The sequence below is a fragment of the Pleurodeles waltl genome, chromosome 3_1, assembly GCF_031143425.1.
Source record: "Pleurodeles waltl isolate 20211129_DDA chromosome 3_1, aPleWal1.hap1.20221129, whole genome shotgun sequence".
NCBI classification, from domain to species: domain Eukaryota; kingdom Metazoa; phylum Chordata; class Amphibia; order Caudata; family Salamandridae; genus Pleurodeles; species Pleurodeles waltl.
The window spans coordinates 1,655,316,705-1,655,340,437 of NC_090440.1; the positions used below are offsets into that span (position 1 = coordinate 1,655,316,705).

The following is a 23,733-nucleotide window of genomic DNA, read 5'->3' on the forward strand; positions in this document are numbered from 1 at the left end:
TGTAATTTGTTTTGCGTAATTCCTGTGCAGGATAACATGCAACTTCTGCATGGTCTGGTGAGACTGTCAATCTCTACAAACAAACATATGAGAAATTAACCTCACCAACAACTGAATGAGTTAAGTCCCTTTTCTAAACATTAGAATAAGCTGGATGAGTATTTACACTTTTCATATATCTCAGAACACCCCCATCCTGACAGAACTCCATTGTATCCTCTTGCTGGTCCGCGCCATGTTTAAAATCAGCTGCATCATTTACAATGGTATTCCGCTCAGCTTCAGACTTATCCTGCAGACAAGCTCAAGATCTTTCATGTTTCTCAGCACAAATGCAGCCTGGACACCATCAGACTGCAGACTAAAAAGTGTAAAAAAGAAAGAACAAGGCAGCAGGCCATTTACTCCTATGCATCCGGTCTCTGGATCAGCATCCCTGTGTCCATCTGGACCGCCCCAACGCTGCTCCAGTTTAGGAAAGAGTTGAAGACACATATCCATTAAAACTATACTACATCTCAATGCATTAACAGGCCACAAAGCAGCTACATCTCCTATCACTCACTGACTTTATGCTCATCTGTGACACTACACAGTGCTCTGCTGCCGGTTGTCTAGGATTATGTTATAGAAGTACCATTTACATACATACATCTCTTATTAATTAGTCTTAGTAATTTCATATATTGTCACTTACCAATGATGATCCATGCACCAGACAATTGATGAGTCACAATGACAGAGATTACGTTCCACTGATGATTCAAAACATCAGAAAAATATGATTCCCCAAGAACTCGCATTTATGACTTTTTGCCCATTTGCTTGCAGTGATTGTTTTTATTAGTTAAGGAATGCATGTAGATTTTAACAAAATAATGGATTGAACGTAACCAAAAAAGTTTACTTTACAATTCCAAATATAATATTGTAAGTCTATCCTTGGATTCCGTTGTTATAAACACATCCACGTGGAGCATAAAGTGTAGCACTAGCGATCAGATTGCAAGCTAGTAGCATTATAACGAAACATACCAGTTTAATAGTATTTTCAACACTTCGATCATGGTAGACGTAGTGGACGGTCTTTAACAGGAAAGTATCCAATGAAAAGTTTGCAAAATACATGGTAATAGGAAAGGTAATGAACAGCAAATATGTGGACATTGTAGTGGGCAGTTGTACAAAAGTACACCCACAGCCAATTGGGTTCATGTCTCCCTGCTATGAGGAGATCACCTTCCTGCTTACTACGAGTGCCCATACAGTCAGCTTTTAAAGTTTAGCAGCAAAATAAACTCACAATTTGAATTTCATGTACACATTTACTATAGAAAATCTCACACTCATGCAATCACCCCAAAGGATTTTTTCTTTAATATGAAGCACACTTGTTTGTAGAAAATATATATTTTTTAAAACATGCGAAAAAGTCTAATGTACCATTGCTTCGAGAGGGATGGACGTTTCACTGCTGTTTTGAGCACACCGTCATGCACTCTAATACGCCCAAAAAAAAAGTTGTTCAGTTGACTAAGGCCCTGATTTATACTTTTTTTGCTCCGCATTAGCAATACATTACAATTGTATTTTGTAAGTTTGCGCGGCTTTTGCGTAAAAAAAAAGACACTAATGCGGCGCAAAAAAAGGTATCAATCAGGGCCTAAGATTGTACAGAATGGACATTTTAGGTGGACTCCTGAAACAGATTCTGTATTTTGATGTGTATTATTGGTCATTGTCATTGGTTCTTTAATATTACCTACATGGTGTTTCTATTGACGTCATCGGGGCCTCAATTCAGTATCTTGTTGTTAAATCTCGAAAAGCAGGTCAAATCACTCGGCTTTCACCTCTGGGGCAGGTCTCTCAGCAAGAATAGGGCAGATCTGCTTCATAAACATAGGTATGATGCTTGGGAGGAAGGCTTTCAAGGACTGCCTTCCTTCCTTCCTTCCTTCCTTCCTTCCTGTGTTCTCTAGATATCATAGATACCCTGCTTAACTACTGCTCCGTGTAGTATTTAAAATGCACACACGCTTCAATTAATAAGGGCAGTATAAAGGGCTAGAATTTTTTTTTATGTTTCTCAATATTTTGCTTTTAAATAAAATACTCCTTTTTGCTGTCGACCAGGCCTTCCTGGAGAGAAGGATCATTTTTCAACGCAGCATCTGCAGTCTCTGCAAATTCTGTGCCCTTTGCCTCGTTGGTGCGATAGCTTCCCTTGTGTCGGTACATGTAACGCAGGAGCACGATCAGGAGACAGACTACAACCACCGCCACCGCAACAATGACACCTATCAGAGAAAGCATTAGTGTCAGCTTGAAGTCACAAACCTCTGCTATGCTTCTAACTGCTGAAAGCAAATTGTATTCATTATCATTTACTGATTGGGATATGTTCTAAAAATATGAACAAAGGGCAAGGCATGCATTACCTGCTAATTTTTTAAGTGCCAAACAAGGATACTTTCTTCTCCCTTGACATTCTTAAATTAACGTTGGTGATCCAGATGGCCTGATTCACAAAGAAGAGTACATTCTGGGATGTGTGGTGTATTACTAAACTTATATGTGGAAAATCTCTGCCTTTCATGCATTTCATGGATATGGTTTTGAAATCAGATGAATTAAAAGTATCTTTCAAGTTAATTTCTTCTCAATTTCAAGGAAAACTTTATCCATGAAATTATTTAATACTTATACTCGACATATAAAATTGGGACTATTAGGGTACTTTCTGCTCGACTTAGACCTGGATCGTTCCAGTGTAAGTTCAGATCAATTAAATCATCCTTATATTTCTGGAGGCTACAATGACACCAACCTGTTCTACAGTGGTCACCAAAAGCCATTTGGGCTTTCTTTCTTTGGATACTTACTTTTCCAAGGATCAATATTTCAAGAGCTTGCTTAATAGAGAAGAGCTCTGCTGTTGCTTCTCAAGCAAGACTCGGCAAGCTGGGAATGTTTCTCCTGCAATAGTCCTATCCGTACCACAAACGGTATGGGCCAAGGAGGGTCGTTCACAGACTTTTGCCCTGTGTATTACACATTTGCACTGTTTCCTGATGTCTCAACTTTCCCTGTATTAACATCTTTTTATACCACATACTTTTCATAGTTTTAGATGTCAGGTTAGGTTTGGGTACTAAGTTTGAAAAGTATCCAGGTTGTGTAAGCTGGTTTATCACAATGTAAATCATCACCCTGTAAATTACTCAAATTCCTGTAATGGATAGTTTTTTGGGGGTGTTCATACAAGTCTCAGCACTCAGCTTGAAATAATGTATAAAATAATCTAGAATTACTGGGTTCTTTTACGCATGTGGATTCTTCATTCTGGGGACAATTCCACTCTTATTTACACCTACTCATAGCTGGTGGTAAATGGGGGTGTGGACACTATGCATGGCAGTGTGGTTCTGAGGGTGTCAGGCAGGCTGTAGGTATAGGAAAATACCCTCTTTTTGGCATGGCTACCCCCACATTTTGCCTACTGTCAGTGTGTTTTGACTGTAATCACTGGGATACTGCTAACCAGGACCCCAGTGACTGTGCTCTCTCCCTCTAAATTTGGTTGCTTAGGACTAAGCACACCCCACAATTGGCATACTGGTGCCCCCATATAACTCCCTACTACATGGTACTTAGGTGTCCAGGGCATTGGGGCACTAGGGGTTCCCCATGGGCTGTAGCATGTATTGTGCCAACCATGGGAGCCCATGCAAAATGTGTCTGCAGGCCTGCCATTTCAGTCTGTGTGAAAAGGTGCATGCACCCTTTCACTACATGTCACTGCACAAGGTCACTATAAGTCACCCCTATGGCAGGTCCTCCTAGCCCAGAGGGCAGGGTGCAGGTACCTGTGTGTGAGGGCACCCCTTAATGAGCAGATGTGCCCCTATGAATGCCAGTTTCATTTTCCTGGACTTCGTAAGTGCGAGGAAGCCATTTTAACCATGTACTGGACACAGGTCACTGTGTCCAGCTACATAGTGGTAACTCCGAACCTGGGCATGTTTGCTATCTGTTGCTAGTATTGCTTATATGATTCCATGCACTCTGGGGACTCCTTAGAGGGCCTCCAGAATTGCTCGTACCTGTCTTCTGGGGTTTTAAGGGCAGCCTGTGCTGTTGCCACCCCCCAGACAGGTTTCTTCTCTCCTGCTGCTTGACCAGCTCAAGCAGAGGAAGGCAGAACAAAGGATTTACTTTGGAAGAGGGAGTCAACATCCTCTCCCTTTGGAAATGGGTGTTACATGGCTTAGGAGCAGTAGCTTTCCCAAGCCACCAGTATGCTTTGAAGGGCACATTTGGTGCCCTCCTTGCATAAACCAGTTTACACCAGTCCAGGGACTCCCGGTCCCTGCTCTGGGGTGGTGCCCAGAGCTCCTCCAGGTGCACACGTGATTCTGCCATTTTGAATCCAAGGTAGGCAGAGACTCCTGGGAGCTCTGAGTGGCCAGGTCAGGTAGGTGATGCCACAGTCCCCTCCTGATAGATGGTCACCCTGCTAGGTGACCAATCCCCCTTCCTGGGCTATTTAGGGGTCTCCCTCCCTGGTGTGTCTTTAGATCTGACGTGCAAGATTCCAGCAGGGCTCCTCTGCATCGTATACTTTATCTTCTGTCCACCGGGACTGTAACTGGACCCTTCAGGAAGCGACAATCTGCAACTCCAGCGACGACTCCTCTCTGCAATATTGTTTCTCTAGCTCCTTCCAGCAACTGCAACATTTCCCTGGCTGTGCATCCTCTGAGGGTGATGGGTATTCAGCCTGCAGAATAAGCTACAAGGAATCTATCTTGGAGTGAAGGAGTCACTCCCCTGCATCTGCAGGCACCAACTACAATGACGACTGGCTGCGTGGATCCTCTCTCCTTCAGAACTGCGTGGATCCTGCATCACAGGTTCTAGTCTGGAGTGGTCACCTTGGTCCTCTCTACCAGCTCCAACTTGAGAAATGGTAAGCCCTTGCCTCTCCTTGCAGGACAGTACCCCTGTGCACCACGACTCTTGCAGCTACCAAGGCTTTTTGTTCCTCCTCTAAGGGATCTTCAGGCTTCGTGTATCCCTGGTCACCAGCATTCTTCCCTGCAAAGCACAGTCTCCTGCCTGCTGCTCCAGTGACGTGGGACTCCTCTTCAGGCGTGCTGAGTGGGCCTCACTGCGACTCTTGTGCCTGCTGCCCATGGGTCGCCTGTGGGGGCTGCCTCCTCTTCTTGTGACTCTCACAGCTGCTGAGGGACATCTCGGACTCCCCTCTTGGGTCGAATCCGCTGGGCCTAGCTGGTCCTCTTCAGCCTTGCAAAACCTTCTTCACCAACTCTTGCATTTGCCAAGGCTTGTTGGTGGTTTTCCAGCTCCATTGACTGACTCCATCATGACTGCCAACGTGGGACATCACTTCTGGAACTCTTTTTCTGCTCCTGTGCTGCACTGCTGACTTTCTTCATCCACCGTCGACCTGGTCCTGTATCTACAGAAGGGTGGGTAGTGGCTCCTGCCACAGCTGGACACTCCAACTTGACCTGGACTTGGTCCCCTTCTTTTGAAGGTCCTCTTCTGTCAGGATCCTCCTTTGGTTTCTTCCAGTCTTATCTGGGTCTTGCACAGTCCTTTTCCAAATTTCTCTTGTGCGTTGGGAACAAACCAGATGCTTACTTCCTCTCACCTGGTCGCTGAGGGGCCCCCTGGTACTTAACTTTTGGGGTATCTAGTTCCTCCAGCTCCCCTCTACTGATTCCACTTCCTTGGGCGGAGGACTGTCTTTCACATTTCACTTTCTTAGTATATGGTTCGGTCTTCCCCAAGGGCCTTCATTATTTTCTATTGTTTTACTATTCGCTGTTGCTTTCTATGCTAATCACTAACTTCTAATGTGTATATAATAGTATGTTTACTCACCTCCTAGTGGAGTATTGCCTATATAGTATGTTAGTATTTGTGTTACCATAGTAAAATACCTTTTTTTTTGTTACACTGTGTGGTTATTTCATGCAAGTAAGTGCTGAGTGACTGTAGTGGTATTTTATAAGCTTTGCATGTCTCCTAGATAAGTCTTGGCTGCTCATCCACAGCTGCCTCAGGAAATCCTGGCTTCTAGACACTGACTACACCTAACTAATAGGGGATTCCTGGACCTGGTATGAGGTGATAACCCCACAGGTGCTCGCCACACGCCAGGCCAGCTTCCTACAGTAGGCAGGTAGAGGAGAGTTTCCCTTCTTTCCCTGTGACATAGGGGCGGATCAAACATTGGTTGGGTGCCGCTGTTCACTCAACTCATAACTGGGACCTTATTAATGACAAATTCTTTCAATTTCATGAAATTGATCAGTAGGATTCTTTCTCCATCCGTATGGTATAACATGCACATTTAGCAATTTTGACAGCTTTTGGCCTCCTTTATAGCTGAAGAACAATGACATATGTCACCTCAGATATGACAGTCAGACTTAAGACTAAATAGTCCTATGCCTATTGAAGTCTTCACAAGCAAAGTGCAGTATTGCTAAGCAAAGTGAGAGGTTGATCATTTTTATAGCAGTGAGCATCTAATGTCAACCCCCCCCACAATTTGCATGACTTTTTATAGGTTTTCTTCAAACTTTGTTTTAAATGATAATACATGTGACAGAAACGTGGATTAAAAGTTGCACAACTGTCTCCCGAGAAGAGTGCAAAAAGACTGAAAAATAAAAGAAATCTAAACTTCTAGTCATTTGAGAATCATTGATTAGCCGCGCCAAACACAAGAGTGAGGCTGAATATGTCAGTACCGAAAGCAATACTGATTGTGCATTACATGGGTACAACAGGGGGAGGTAAAATGACAGTAAAAGATGCCATCAGCTATTAACCAAAGTGTGTGTAATTTCACAACATTTCAGTAAAATGTTTCTGCTTGATTTCACAGAGTGACTGGTCTGCTTCAGAGGATCACAGGGCCAGATTTAAAGAAAAGTGGCATGGCGCGGTGCTGGTCCAAAATTGGCAGCGCTGCACTGCATCACTTTAGAAACGCAGGGATGCGCCTATTTAAGGGAAGACGGCACACCCCTGCGTTGGTGCTAAATTTAGCTGCCAACGCAGCCATCCTTTCACCATTGTGCAAGGATGTCTGTGTTGAGGGGTGTGATTGTTTATGTGCGAGAAGGTGTCCCTTCCTGCACATAAATAATCACTAATGGCGCTTTGGCACCTCTGTGTGTGCTGCACAATGCAGCACACACAGAGGTGCCAAAGTGTCATTTTCAAATGATTGTTTATGTGAAGGAAGGGACACCTCCCCACACCTAAAAATTAATTTCTGGTATTTTGCTTTTTCTATGTGTGCGGCAGAATGAAGCATGCATAGAAAAAGCAAAGAACGAGGAGGAATAAAAGTGTTCCTCCTTGTTGCGCCCTGCTAACGCCACCCCTGCGGGTGGCGTTGGATTTTGGCACTGCCTCAGGTTTACGAAATTTCATAAATCTGAGGCAGCATCAAAATGCAATGGGTGTTGCTGTGGCCCCTTCCACGCACAGCGCTGCTTGGGAAGGGGCCGTATTTACAAGGTGGCGCTAAGCCACAAAAATTGGCTTAACGCCACCTTGTAAATACGGCGCTGTGCTTAGCGCCACAGACCGTTACAAAAAGTGACATTCCTCTGGCACCAGGAGCCTATAAATACAGCCCTCAGTTCCTTTTGTCTCTGGTCATCGTGCAAATGATGATGTAAACATGTTGAAAATAGGCGCTGTTATTGCTTAATTCATAAAAGAGGGTTGACTTGAACTATGTCAGAGCTATACACACATTTTTAAACAGGTTGGTGCCATGTTTTATTATTGTAATTATATTAAAATTACGTGTTCAAACACAGTCTTCACCTTACCACGAGTGATAGCGCTTAACAAATGAACACAAATGAAAATATATTAACAATAAGGAATCGTTAAAGCCAATAGTATAGCTCATATTCAATATATAGGGGTCAATACAGAAAAAAGTTGTAAAATTACACTCAAAATTAGATTTTTCAATGTCAATCTATATTCGAGAGCAGTTTACTACTTTTAAAAATGTATACATTCTTACTGGAATCCACATGCAAAACTGGGTCTGGTTCACTTTTCCATGCTGATTCCTTTTGGTAATTACTTTAATTCCAAAACTGGGATCCCTTTCCACTCTATGGTATACTTGGGGCAGAGAACACCGCACAGGGACAAAGGATTACCCTGTGCAAATACACATTTTTTGGTTTATTTTTTGTCAGCTGGGAAAATACTTTTCCTTAAAGACAACATGTTGTCCTACAACCCCCACTATATTTAGCAAGTATCCATTCCGCTTCCAACACTGAAAACTGATTTATGCCAGCACTTGGCCTTTGTTAATACATGGCTCTTAGCAGGCGTTCACATAATTCCAAGGAAATCATGCCTTGGAACACCAAAGAACACCCTCAATCTCACCAATTGAGAGGGATTTACTCGATTTACTAGTACAAAGAATTTTGCACTTGTGACGAGAACTCACAGACATAAAATCGCTAAAGGCCTGCCAGGTATCCCTTAGTGCAGCGGTTCCCAACCTTTTGACTTCTGTGGACCCCCACTTTATCATTACTGGAACCTAGGGACCCCCACTGAATCATTATTAAAATCTGGGGACCCCCTTACTGAGTCATTACTTAAAGCTGGGGACCTAATCTGTTAAGGTGATTTAATTTTCTAAGCAGTCGCGGACCCCCTGAGGAGGCTTTGCGGACCCCCAGGGGTCCTTGGACCACAGGTTGGGAACCACTGCCTTAGTGAATTACTAGTAGGCATGAGTGAGATAGATTTGTTTGTAAACAGGTGGACATAACTACAATTGTTTTTTTTCAATGTTCTTCTTTTGCCTCTCCCTATGATTTATCAGTACATTTCTTGTTGAGCTCTAACTCTGAAAACCATTACAGCATGACATATTGTGATTTAAATAATGTAGATCCCCAGGGTTGTTCTCTACTTGTGGCATCATATCCCCCTCTTCAAACAAGCACATACTTTTTCATACAATAGAAGGAGAAATAAGTAATCTTCCCCTGGAATATCTTATTACCACCAAAGTAAAATATAGGTGGTGTAAAAAATAAACATTTATGGGGTCATTATGAGTTTGGCGGACCGAAAAGGCCATCAGCCAAACTCCCGCGGTCAGGTTACCACCAGTGCGGTCCCTTTCCCGCAGGCCCCATTATGAGTTCCTCGCTGGGTCAGGGGGGGGAAACCATGTTTCCGCCTGCTGGCCCAGCGGGGAACAGCCCACAACATTGATGCCGGCTCATAAGTGAGCCGGCGGCTATGTTGCGGTGCGTAGGGTGCATCAGCACCCGTTGTACAGTTCATAGTCTGCAATGCAGACAGTCAATTGTGCGACAGGGCTGGACATGGGGACTCTTGCACTTCCCATGCTAAGTGCATGGGTAGTGCAGGGGAACCCTGGGGCCCCTACAACTCATCTCTTCCAGCCTTTACATGACGGTGCTACCGCCATGTAATAGCTAGCAGAGAGGGGACTCACTCCCTCCCCAGGGTAGCGCTGTGGATTAGGACCCGCAGCACCGGTAGCCCCTCCAGTGGAGAAGAAGTGGCGGTGCTGGCGGTACAACCGTGGCGCAACCACCACAGTTGTAATGTGGCTGTCAGACCGACATATTGGTGGTGGTCCGACTGCCTGGCAGCCCTGTAGCTCTTAAGACCGTCAGGGTCGTAATAAGGCCCTTAATGTGTTAGTATATTAATATGACAGCTATTATGAAACTTAAGTAATGCCAATTATTGTGATGTCATCAGGGTTAAGGTCATGTGACATCCCTGTGTGGAATAATTAAGGGTCACAGGTCATATAATGTCACTTCCTGTGATGACACTGAGGTCATAGGGTGTGTAATGCCATTTCCGCCATCCCTGGCAGTTTGGTAAATTGACGTCCATATCTAACAGGCCAGTGCTGCTTCATACATCCACAAATCTTCAGTCCTCACATACCTGCGGGGGAAATGCATTATCGAAATTCAAACTGCTTTAAGGTCAAGTTTAGGAAATTAGAAAAATATTAAAGATATCGTACATTACTCTTACTTAAATACATGCACGCATACACACGCACGCTCACACACAACCACACCTCGAGAAATGCCTTAATGAACAGAAAACGGATTAAAATATCCAGTGCGCTACAAACAAAAAACAATTCACTATAAACAAGCTAAAACATTGCCTTTGTCAATAAGTATTTATATGTACTTCAAAAGAACCTTTTCTTACCTCCTATGATTGCTGCATCCATTGTACTTGTATCCTTGGCATCAGCTACAAAAACAGTACACATATGGAAAAGTCAGTATGAGACAAAGAGCGAGGAATGACAACAGAATACACAGTACGTTGCACAGTACATGTACTTATTTACATTATTCTGAATAAAATAATACATTATTCATAATGAAATAACGATTTCATTTGTGCTCAATGATAATGATATTCAGGGCAAATTGATCAACGGCCGCAGAATCCGAAGTAAGTTAGGCAGAGAATAATAGCTGACAGTGACCACAGCCTTGCTTTTCACGCGTGAAGGGATGTGGGAGAGTTACCATCATATCTCTAAAGAATATAGAAGACGACTTGGGCCCATATTTATACTTTTTAGCGCCGCATTTGCGTCATTTTTTGACGCAAAATCGGCACAAACCTACTGAATACAATTGTATTTTGTAAGCTTGCGCCGCTTTTGCTTCAATAAATGACGCAAATGCGGCGCTTATAAAGTATAAATACGGGCCTTGGTTTTAAAAAGTATTTTGGGATATTTACTAAAGTTTTGTGCAGCCTGCTAGTGTGGGCAAAGGGATTAAAAGCCCTTGCAAATGCCTGGGCATGCAGCAGAGCTGCCAAGGTTTCAGATTGCTAGGTGTGGCACTTTCATAATTTCAGTGTAATTTTGAGTGACATTTCAATGACTATGGGACATGTTTAAGAGCCCCTAGAACAACTGGACAACACAGGGGTGCGCCATATTAAATTAAAATAGGCGCATCCCTGCGTTGTGAAAATGACAGAGCATGGTGCTGTCAATTTTGGTGCAGCGTTGCACTCTGTCATTTTCTTTTAAATATGGGCCCATAAATGACACTTTCTTTCAAGCTAAATAAATCGATGAAGATGAGGGAACCACAGAAATATCGTAATATAACAAGAGTCCTATGCCTCCGGTTGTACACCAGCGCCACCTTGTGGTCATTGATAAACACTACTGGGTGCTTACCTAACAAAGTGAGAAACTGGAACAAGAAGGTTTTACCGCACATCAGGACACGGTTCATTGGCATGACCATTTCAGGCATTGAGGTAATGCGGGAAAATGACCGGATATCCGTTATTCTTATGCAAGATGCGTGACACTTAGCAGGGCTGATGCAGCACAAAATTGTTCTGTGTTCGTGCAACCTCTGGTAGCTGTAGAAGTTTGTTTTTAGCTTACAAAGAGAATTGAAGGACGTTTGTGTATAAAGCTTTTTTTATTGACACTTGCCAGATTAGGTGGCTCATGTTCCTTTGAAGCTGTATACAAATGGCATCCCGGAGTCTCAGTGGCATAACGAAACTTGAGGGGGCCCCCTGAAAAGTACCTGGATGGGGCCCCCTCCTCCTGGACCCAGTCAGGGTCCTGCCACCCATGCACAGTGTACTGTGCTGAGAGGCGGCCCCAAAGCTTGGGGGCCCCCCCAACCACGGGGCTGCAGGGACCTTTGTTATGCCACTGCGCAGTCTCCTTTAAGGCTAAAACTCCTATAGTGAGCGTGGAAAGTTCTAATTTAAAACATTGTTAGTACCATTCTCAATGAAATAACGATTTCATTTGTTCACAATGATAATTATATTCAGGCCAAATTGATCAATAGCCCTAGAATCTGCAGTAATGGTTAAATTTACTTCAAAGATCACTCCTGGGCAAGTCAGGCCGAGAATAGTAGCTGACAGTGACAGCAGCGTTGCATTCCACTCATGATGTGTATTTTCAAACCTGGATATATATTTCTGAAAAGTAGACACAGGGGTAGGTGGAAGTGCCGTCTACTGTTCCACTGAATGTCTTGTGGACCAGGACCACGGTCCGCGTGATCCCATGAAGCCCTTTCTTAGAGTAGGAGGGGCGACGAGTAGGAATGACATACTGGGTCATAAAGGACTCATGTAAGTGACTGACGACAGTAATACTCCCTTACTTTTGATTGTCAGTTGATATAGGCAAGAGCCATTATAGTTTATTTTAGGAGAAGCACTTTTTTTTGTATTTTTGTTACTAGGTCCTGAAGAAGCGTCGTCGGATCCTTTTGGACCTTATAGACGCGAAACATGTCGACCCATTGTTGAGGTGGGCCTTGTAGTTCTTTGTCCACCTCGTCATGTGCAATACAGTTTGAGAGTGGTCGAACATTACTTCGACTCCACCCTCCTGATTACAGTTTTAATCTTGGCCTTGACCCTATATTAATAAAGTTAGTTCTTAGCAAGGGTCATTGAGCCAATTTTACCTTTCCATTTCTTTTTGTTCTCTCCTTTCTCCCTCTCCCTCTCACTTACCTGTGGGAAAGGGTGGCATCATCAAAAAAGATCTCCGGCAAAGAGCCCCCCGAAAGGGTGGTGCCTGCCAGACATTGCAGCGCCAGTCTGGCGAGGAGCTGGTCCAATGATGAAGCATGACACCCAGATGGGTGTGTGAGGACTCTTGCTCCTACATAATAGGATCCCCCATTATTCTCCCTGTTTTCTTCTTGCTCTCTAGGAACAGTGTATCACATTATTAGCAACTGTTATTGGAGGACATACACTGGACCTCACAATCCTCCGAATCCCCTTATTTTTTGATGATGATACAATTCTGAATTCAGCAAGGGGTCCTATGTGTAGATCCTTCAAGGTTTTCCCCAAAAACTAAGGGGCATGTTTAAGAGCCCCAGCGCCTCCTTGCACCACATTAGCGTCATTTTTGTACGCTAATGTGGCTGAACAAGGCCAAAATCGCTGCACCAAATTTACAAAGTGGGGCAATGCATGCATTGTGCCACTTTGTAACCCTTTGCGCTACATTATGCCAGCGCCAGGCACAATGTATGCAAACGGGGCGTTCCCCCATTAAGGGGGCTGAAAAAATGGTGCAAAGAAATCTAAGAGATTTCTTTGCGTCATTTTTTTCTGCACTTTTAACCCCTGCTCAGAACAGGCGTTAAAATGAGTCTCTCATTGTTTACAATGGGCCTCAGGGTGCTTTGCAGTATTAGAATCAAAATTGTTCTGGAAATTGCAAACTTCATTCCAGCTAGCATTCCCTTATGTCTTCTGATTACAAAGGTACCTCACTTTGTGGGTAGGCCTAGTGCCTGCAACAGGAAAGCCCCCAAAATACAATGTGGAGACATCAACATTTCCTGTCACAAAAATGATCTGATTTGGCAAAGGGATAGCAGCATTTTGTGGCCCAAGGATCGACGACCAAGTGCAGACATTTCTGAAAACTAGACACCCAGGGGAGTCTAGGGTGGTATGTCTGGAAATGATCCCACAAAGTTTTCTCACCCACAATGCCCTGCAAACCTTAAAAGCTGACTAAATTGCTAGTTTTCCTTGCATTTCTGTGACATAAACTTCCAGAATCAATAGAAATCCACAAGATTTCTATGACCCAGCGTTCTACCGCTTGTCCCGAGAAAAATGCTTCTTCACTTGTGTGGCTGGGCCTAGTGTTTGTGACAGGCAAGCATCAAACCAGGGTCAATGAGAGTCTCTCCAAAAGACTCCCATTGACCACGGTTTTATGGCTGCCTGTCACATGCACCAGGCCCGCCACACTATACTCCCCTAGATGCGTAGTTTTTAGAAATGTCTGGGTTTGGTGAGGGAGGAAGAAAGACGTTTGGGACTGAGTGGAGCATTTGCCCCTTACCGGGGGGTTGCTTCCCCCCCTTAAAACGTGTCCTTGAGGGTCTAGTTGGTGGATCCCTGCCTGGGGCTCTCCCTCCTGCGGTGATCCCCAACCAGGGATCCACTGGGGAAGGGTACCATTCGAAAGTGGAGATTCTCCCCTTTCCAAAGACATCTCCCCCATCTGAATCAGTACACAGGGCAGTGAAAATGAAATGAGCTCTTCCCCAGCATCTGAGGCTAAAATAAAGGAAAGGAAATCCCTCTGGTGCTTGCACCAGAGGGATTTCCTGCCTCAGGTGTGAGGATGACACAAAGTCATCCTCAGGACACGAGGACTTGTGCTGAGGATGGCACGGAGCAGTCCTCCGTACACGAGTGGTCAACACCAAAATGCATGAATCACAATAGAATGCAACATAAGTTAATAATAAACATTAGCAACACAACCGCAATATACTATAACTACAAAACAACAATGCACAACAACATTACATAATAATACGGCAGAAAAAATAGCATATATGTGGAGAAACAAAATAACAAAATGCAATATGACCACAAAGCACAAAAATAGCACAAAACAAACCCACCACAACAATGACAACAGAAACACATAAACACAGTCTAACATGAGAAACACAAACATGAACTCAACAGTGCAACACAAAATAAGAGTGTTAAGCATTAGAGCTGGAACAGTTTAGTTTTAGGCCAGAGCATGGCATTGTGTTGGCCCTACTCCTGGCCATGGATGAACCCCGGTTGAAGGTGGAGAGCGGCCAGTCCACGGTTTTCATACTGCTCGGTCTGTCGACTGCCTTAGACACGATCATCCACAAAACTCCCTGGGCTAGATTAGCCTAGATTAGAGTCAGTGGTTGTGTACTGAGGTGGATGAGCTCCTAACTCTCAGATAGGGGCCAGGGGGTTGCTTTACCCCCTAACTGCTCTGATTTTAAAACCATCTGACACAGAGTTCTGCATGGTTCGGCTCTCAGCCCTAGCCTCTTTAATATTTACATGAGGCCCCTCATTACTCTTATCAAAGCCCATAATATCAGGCTGGTTCATCAGGCTGCCGACACTCAGCTGATTTTGTCCATCAACAATAACCAGCAGGATGTAGAAAACACTTTCCAGAATTGCGTGTCAGATAATTAATTGACTGAACACAAATTCCCTCAAATTTAATAGGGATAAAACTGTGATTGTCAACAGATGAAGAGCTGGTCCGGAACCTTGGGGTTATCTTTGATACAAAACTATCCTTGGAGAACCATGTCAACAAAGTAACAGGTACTTGCTTTATGCTTTTTTGTGTTCTTAGAAAGCTTAGATAATTTTGATGTCTCCATATTATGTTTTGGCATACAAGTCACACCATCCTGGATTCCTATAAGGTATCTTGTCCATCAGAAATAACCAGCAGGATGTAGTCAACACTTTTCTGAATTGCGTGACAGATAATTAATTGGCTGAACACAAATGTCCTCAAATTTAACAGGGATAAAACTGAGTTTGTCTGCTTTTCTGTGCATAAAGTCCCCATGACACTCCCCTCTATCTCTGGCCTCTCCCAACAGATGAAGAGCTGCATTTTCTTGACATGGTCTGCAACCTTGGGGTTATCTTTGATACAAAACTATCCTTGGAGAACCATGTCAACAAAGTAGCAGGCACTTGCTTTATGCTTCTTTGTGTTCTTAGGAAGCTTAGATAATTTTGATGTCTCCATAATATGTTTTGGCATTCAAGTCACACCATCTTGGATTCCCATAAGGTATTTTCAGCGAGAATATGTGATGTGTCCACGTTGCATTTTGGGGCATTTCCTATCATGGCCACTAGGACTACTTACACAAGTGAGGTACCTATTTTATTGGGAGACTTGGGACAGTTCTGGGTGGAAGGACGTTTGTGGCTCCCCTCAGATTCCAGAACTTGCTCACTGAAAGGTGAGGATAATTAGTTTTATTTTAGACACATGTTGAGGTTTGCAACTAATTTTGGGTGATAGAACCTGGTGATAGCCCATAAGTCACCCCATCCTGGATTCCTCTAGGTGTCTTGTTTTAAAAAAGAACAGGTTTGCTAGGTTTCCCTAGGTGCCGCCTGAGCTAGAGCCCAAAATTCACAGCTAGACACTTTGGAAAAAACATGTCAGTTTTCAGTGGAAAAATGTTATGTGTCCACGTTGCGTTTTGGGGCGTTTCCTATTGCGGGCAGTAGGCGCACCCACACAAGTGAGATACCATTTTTATTGGGAGACTTGGGGAAATGCTGGGTGGAAGGAAGTTTGTGACTTCCCTCGGATTCCAGAACCCTGCATCACCAAAATGTGAGGAAAATGTGTTTTAGACAAATTTTGAGGTTTGCAAAGGATTCTGGGGGACAGAATGTGGTGAGAGCCTCACAAGTCACCTCATCTTGGATTACCCTAGGTGTCAGTTTTCAAAACTTTACAGGTTTGCTAAGTTTTCCTAGGTGCCGGCTGAGCGAGAGCCCAAAATCCACAGCTAGGCACTTTGCAAAACACATGTCAGTTTTCAGTGGAAAAAAGTGATGCATCAACGTTGCGTTTTGTAGCGTTTCCTGTCGTGGGCACTAGGCCTAACCACACAAGCGAGGTACCATTTTTATCGGTAGACTTGAGGGAACACAGAATATCAGAACAAGTGTTATTACCCATTGTCTTTCTCTGCATTTACACCTTCCAAATGTATGACAGTGTGAGAAATGCCTTGTAATTCACCTGCTAGCAGGGGTACCCCCACATTCAGAGATGTGCAAATAACCACTGCTTCTAAACTCCATATCTTGTGCCCATTGCAGAAATACATAGGTTTGCTGGATACCTATTTTTCCCTCTTTATATTTTACGAAATGAATTGCTGTATACCCGGTACACAATGAAAACCTATTGAAAGGTGCAGCTCATTTATTGGCTCTGTGTACTTTAGGTTCTTGGTGAACCTACAAGCCCTATATATCCCCACAACCAGGAAGGCCCACATAGCAGTATATTGCTTTCGAAAATCTGACATAGGTGGAAAAAGTTACAGATGAAAACGTAGACAGAAATGGTTGTTTTCCTCAACTCAATTTCAATAATTTTTTATTTCAACTATTACTTTCCATAGGAACACTTTGAAGGATCTACACAAATGACCCCTTGTTAAATTCAGAATTTTATTTACTGTTCCGATATGTATAGCTTTCTGGGATCCACCACTGATTTCATACCCATTTTTGTCACTAACTGGAAAGCCAAAAAATAGAAAAATGGGGGATGTTACAGTAAAATGCCAAAACTAAATTGAAAAATGAGTTTTTCTGCTTCTAGTCTACCTGTTCCTGAAAGCTGGGAAGATTGTGCTTTTAGCACTGCAAACCCTTCATTGAAGCCATTTGCAGGGAAAAAACAGATGCTTTCTTCTGCAGCACTTTTTTCCAATTGTTTCCCCCCAAAACAATTTCAGTTGTGTTTTGGCTAATTTCTCGGTCCCCACAAGGAAAATCCACAAACACTGGGTACCTTTAGAATCCCCAGGATGTTTTAAATAAAAGATGCAAAGTTAGTGTGGATAGCTTATGTGGACAAAATGTTATGGGGGCCTAAGTGTGAACTATCCGAAATAGCCAAAAAAGGCTCAAGGGAGGGGGGGGGGGGGGGGTTGGGGAGTGTAGGAAAGTGCCCTTTTTGGTATGGTTACTCCCCCCTCCACTTTTTGCCTGATATTGATGCCAGCTCTGACTGAGAGTGTGTTGGGATCCTGCTAACCAGGCCCCAGCACCAGTGTTCTTTCCCAAAAAACTGTACCTTCGTTTCCACAATTGACACACCCCTGGCACACATTTAAGTCCCTTGTAAAAGGTATAATTTGTACCAAGGGCCCTGTGGCCACGGAAAGTCCCCAAGGACTGCAGCACATATTATGGCACCCTGGGGGACCCACCACGAAGCACATTTCTTTTGCAGCTTGTGTGGGCTGGTGGGGAGAAAAAGACAAAGTCGACATTGCACCCCTTTCAGGGTGCTATGCCCACAAACCACTACCTGTGGCATAGGTAAGTCACCCCTCTAATAGGCCTTACAGCCCTAATGCAGGGTGTACTATAGCACAGGTGATGCATAGCTGCATGAGCGATATGCCCCTACAGTGTTTAAGTCCATTCTTAGACATTGTAAGTGCAGTGAGGCCATATTGAGTATATGGGCCCTCATAATGAACATGGCGGTCTGAACCCCCATGCCGGCAGTGGTGGTAATTGCCGCTAACGGCATGGAGATCCAGATCGCCATATTATGATTGTGGCTGAACCGCCATAGTTGAAACGCCGCCACCGCCAGGCTCCCCCCACCAGGCAGCCTGGCTGTGGTGGCGTTTCAGATCAAACAGGGCCGCGCTGCTCCAGATAATGAGTCAATTTCCACCAGCCTTTCCCTGGCAGTTTACACCGCCAGGGAAAGGCTGGTGTAATAAGTGACTCGGGACCCCTTAGGGGCCCCTGCACTGCCCATGCTCTTGGCATGGGCATAGCAGGGGCCCCTATGCACAGCCCCATTGTGCATTTCACTGCCCGAATTATGGGCAGTGAAATGCGAGACGGATGCCGGCATCAATGTTCTAGCCCTGTTTCCAGCTGGGCTGACGGGTGGAAACACTGTTTCATCAAGCTGGATGTTCATTATGTGTCCGGTGGGGGTGGGGGGGGTCTTCACGCTGGCGGTCTTCTGTCGACTGTCAGCGCAGATCTCAATGGGGAGACCCGCCAAGATTGTAATGACCACATGAGGTGAGAGCCTTTGTGCTCTTGTTGGCCAGAAACAAAGCTTGTCCTGGGTGGAGGTGCTTCACACATCCCCCTGTAAGAACTGTAACACCTGGTGGTGAGCCTCAAAAGCTCAAGCCTCTTGTTAGGGGCCCGAGGACACTCATGCTGGTCCAAAAGGAGTGGACACAGGAAGGGTGTAGCCAACCTCAGGGACAGTAGCCACTGGCTACTGCCCTCTGCACCTGTAACGCTCCCCTGAATTCAATTTGTCAGATTCCTGGCGACCTCACAAGAAGAAAGAAGAAAAGAAGAAGGGCTGCTTAGCTGAACCCTCCCAGGGAAGACTGAAGGCGAAAACTGGTTTGGACCCACCCCTCCTGGGCTGTCTTTAGGTTGAAAGGCCCGGCAAAAAGAAACACATCCTGTAGGACCAGTGACCTCCTAGAAGCCCCAGGAGGACTGCCTGCATCACAGAGGACCAAGAACTCCCGTGGACAGCAGCCCTGTTCAAGAAGAAACTCCATCTAAGAACTCCAGAGCCTCCCTGGATCCGTGAGTCCTGACCACTCTGCAACTGACGCCCATGTCTAGGTGGCCCAACTGACTAGAGGGGGTCCCCAGGCGATTCTGAGCAAGTGCCCACCCTGGGTTGACCTCTCCTGTCCAACATGACAATGCCTGCAGCCTGAATCCGGAGGACCCCTCCTGTCTGTGACAGAACTGAACGGAGATACCCGTAGGCAAAAGGTACCCTCCTCCTGGTCCAGCCTGTGGTTTTCCGGAACTGACCCCCTGGTCCCAGCCAGCAGCATCTAAGTGATCCCCAAGATCCCAGTAAACGAAAGCATAGTGAGCCCGATGCTGTGTTTGCACTCTGCACCCGGCCGCCCCTGTGCTGCTGAGGGTGCGTGTTTGGTGCTGACCGATGGCCCCTCCGGTGCTCCTCTAAACCCCCCCCCCCGGTCTGCCCTCCGAAGACATGGGTATTTACTTGCAAGCAGGCCTGATTCCGAGTACCCCCAGCTTCCATAGAACCCACATTAAATTTGCCTCATCTTTGGCCGGCCCATGTAGCTGGCGGTGGGTGTTCGGGATTAACTTCAACCCCAACTTGTGGACTTCCTAAACTCTGGAGACTGGAACTGTATGTCTTCTACTTACCTCAAAATTGTACTAACTTTTCTTCCCCCCAGGAACTGTTTCTGAAAAATGCACTGTCAACTTTTAAAACAGATTATTGCCATTGATTCAACAATTATATAACTTGCCAATTCTTACCAAAGTGGTATTGATGCATATGTTGAATTCTTAATTATTTATGTACTTACCTGCAACTTGACTCTTGTGGTTCTAGAAATAAATTAAGAAAATATATTTTTGCTATATAAAAAAACCATTGGCCTGGAGTTAGTCATTAAGTGTGTGCTTGCTTTATTGTCTGTATGTGTACAAAAAATGCTTTGTACTACCCTCTGATAACCCTAACTGCTCCACCACACTACTACAAAAGAGAGCATTAGTATTATCTACTTTAGCCTCTGTTAAGCATCTGGGAAACCCCCAGAGTCTGTGCACACTATGGGGGTCATTATGACCCTGGCGGTCGGTGTAATAATGGAGGTATTACCACCAACAGGGTGGCGGTACCTACCTCCACTATTATGACATTGGAGGTTTGGCCAAAGCCAAACCGCCAAGTCAGCACACCGACGGCCACGGTGGTAACGACCGCAGGGCTGGAGACTTCAGTCTCCAGCCCGGCGGCCGTCACTAGGCCGCCCATGGCATTTTGACCCCACCCACCGCCATAGTTTCCGTGGTTTCTATACCGCCACGGAAACCATGGCAGTAGGCACTATCAGTGCCAGGGAATTCCTTCCCAGGCACTGATAGGGGTCTCCCCCACCCCCTCTGCAGAAATCTCCCCCACCCTTCCCCTCCCTCTCCCAACCTCCCCGCACATTTAGACACATACATACACACACATGCATGTATGCACACATTCACCCAAGCATTCCCACATTCATACACACTCACAGCAACACTCACGAGCATACATCCAGGCACACACGCAGTCACGCGACAGAACATACACTCACACCCATTCATGCACACACGCATTACACCTGCATACATGCATTCACACACAGTCACACACTCCCCCACACACGCACACAACACACCCCTCTCCTGTCGGAGAACCCGACTTACCTGCTTGCAGGGGGTCCTCCGGCAGGAGATGGCGCTGCTGCCAGCAGCAGCGACCGCCAGAAAAACACCGCCAGGCCGTATCATGGAACATGATATGGTAGGCGGTGTTTTGCTGGCGTGGCGCTGCTGCTGGCAGCAGTGCCACCTTACCGCCATCCGCTGCCATGACCGTTGCCGGAATTCCGCCAGCCTTCTGGCGGAATTCTGGCGATGGTCATAATAGTCAGGGACGGTCGGTAGCCACGGCGACGGTATGTTGGCAGCCGTCGCCGTGGCGGTAGGTGGCATTTGCCGCCAATGTCATAATGAGGGCCTTTATCTTTATATTTTGAAATAGTATATACAGAGCCAGCTTCCTACATTGGTGTATCAGCAGTGGGGTCTACGACTTTGCATTTGCTGGACTACTCAGCCAATACCCAATCACACAACTAAATTCCAAAATGGCCTTTAGAAATTGATTTTTGAATTTCGCAAATTTTTCTAACTTTTTAAAAGTCCTGATAGGGCCTTGGTTAAGTCCCCTTAGCATTTCGTTTAGATTTAAAAGTTATTTTTAAGTTAGGTATTAGTAACTAGAAGCAGTTTTTAGTTCCTAAAAGTAATCCTCAACTTTCGTAACAGAATGAGCAACTCAGAGGAAATGGCTGTGGAACTCACCCTCACTCCTTACCTCCATCTAGGGATGGGAGAGTTAAGGTCCCTCTGCAAGCTGAAGATGATCAAAACAGGTTCCAGCCTATCAAGGTCAAGCTCCATGAGCTCTTGGCAGAGTACACAAGGTACCACCCTACTGAGGAGGAAGACCTCCCCTCAGATAGGGAAGATATTGGAAATGAGGAGGATGAACTCCCCCCTCCTCACCTAACGAGGGAGACCAGGGCTCCAAGACCCCTTTCTCCAAGGATAGTGCTCACAGGATCTGGATTTTCCACAGGGATTCGAGTTCCTCTGGAACATTGAGGGCAGCCACAATGAAGAGGACCTCCTTTTAGCAAGGGTAGCCAAATGGTTAGCTTTGGAGCAACATCTCCTAGCTAAAGAGAGGGAGAGAGCAGAAATGGGCTTAACACCCATTAAGGGTGGCAGAAACTTAAATAGGGTCAGGGAGAACACTGATATCCTAAAAATCCCCAAAGGGATTGTCTCTAAATATGAAGAAGGTGATGATATCGCCAAATGATTCACAGCTTTTGAAAAAGCTTGTGCAACCAGAAAGCTAAACAGTTCTCATTGGGGAGCTCTCCTTTGGGAACTGTTTACTGGTAAGTGGTAAGTGTAGGGATAGACTCCTCACACTCACCGGTGCATATTCTGAATTCTATGACCACATGAAGGCTAACCCTGATTGAGGGCTTTGGATTGACCGAAGAGGAGTATAGAATTAGGTTCAGGGGGGCTCACAAAACCTTGAGCCATTCCTGGGTTGATTTTGTAGACTACTCAGTGAAAACACTAGATGGTTGGATAACTGGCAGTGGAATGCATAACTATGATGGGCTTTATAATTTATTTATGAAAGAACATCTTTTAAGTAACTGCTCCAATGACACGTTGCATCAATATCTGGTAGACCTAGGTCCAATTTCTCCCCAAGAATTGTGAAAGAAGGCAGACTTTTGGGTCAAGCGTGACCAAGACTTCCACTGGGGGAGACCAAAAGAAAGGGGTCACAAAGCCTCCCCAAGGGAACGGTGGTGAGACACCTAAGGACAAAAACAAACAGTCTTCACAAGGGCCCCAAAAACCTGCACAGGAGGGTGGGCCCGAGCCTTTTCACTGTCCTCAAAAAGGTATAGGGGTAATAACCTTGATCCCAAGAAGGCCTGGTGTCACAGCTGTAAATAGCATGGACACCAAACTGGAGACTTGGCCTGTCCCAAAAAGAATCCTCCAGTTAGTACTGGTATAGCCAGTCTCCAGGTGGGATCAACGGTGTGCCCAAGGCAAATCAGGGTTCATACTGAGGCTACTTTAGTCTCTGAGGGCGGGGTAGATGTAGTCACACTTGCTGTCTGGCCGCCTAACATGCGGAAACAGAAGCAGCACCTCTTACTCAATGGGACAAAAGTAGAAGCCCTGAGGGTTCCAGGTGCCAGTGTCAACATGGTGACAGAGAAACTGGTTTCCCAACGATAGTATTTGACTAGACAAACTATCCAGTCACCAATGCTGACAATGTAACTAAGGTCCATCCCATGGCTATGGTGATTTTAGATTGGGGAGGGGTTACTGGCCTGAAACAGGTAGTGGTCTCTTCTGCAATCCCAGTGGAATGTTTGCTAGGGAATGATCCGGAGTCTTCAGCTAAGGCTGAGGTACAGCTCAAGACCCATGCAGCCATGCTGGGAATCCCTGAACTGGTGGGTGTAAAAACAAGAGCACAGAGCAGAGTACAGGGTGAAAAAGAAGTGTTGAAGCCTGGAATAATGCCCAACCTTCCAAGCGAAAAGGCAGGAAGACTGGGGGACCAGCTTCTGAACAGCAAAAGAAGCTAGATTTCTCTACTCAGGAAGATGTCCTATCCCCTGTGGACACCGAGTCCATGGAGCTGGATCCTTACCAGTTAGAACTCTTGGACCCTCAAGGGAACAGCTGTTCCAGGGACAGAAGACTTGTCCCACTCTTGAAGGCCTGGGGCAGCAGGAAACTGCACAGGAGAAGTGAGATGTCAGTGGCTCCCACAGGGTCTATTGGTAAGATGGACTCCTTTGCACTGAGGCCAGAGACCCCAGACCTAGTGCAACCAGGGGAGTGGTGGTACCTCAGCAGTTTAGG

At 45.3% G+C, this 23,733-nt stretch overlaps 1 protein-coding gene across 1 annotated transcript in view; it reads right to left on the bottom strand.

Moving 5' to 3' along the window:
* Window positions 1-820: 820 nt before the first annotated feature.
* Window positions 821-23,733, bottom strand: part of GYPC (glycophorin C (Gerbich blood group)) — a 59,367-nt gene continuing 36,454 nt past the window's right edge. Inside the window, exons 2-3 of the mRNA XM_069225378.1 lie at window positions 10,309-10,353; window positions 821-2,300 (exon numbers count right to left, since the gene is read on the bottom strand). Coding sequence (XP_069081479.1) covers window positions 2,104-2,300; window positions 10,309-10,353 — 242 coding nt within the window. The 3' untranslated portion in view covers window positions 821-2,103. The remainder of the gene's footprint in view (window positions 2,301-10,308; window positions 10,354-23,733) is intronic.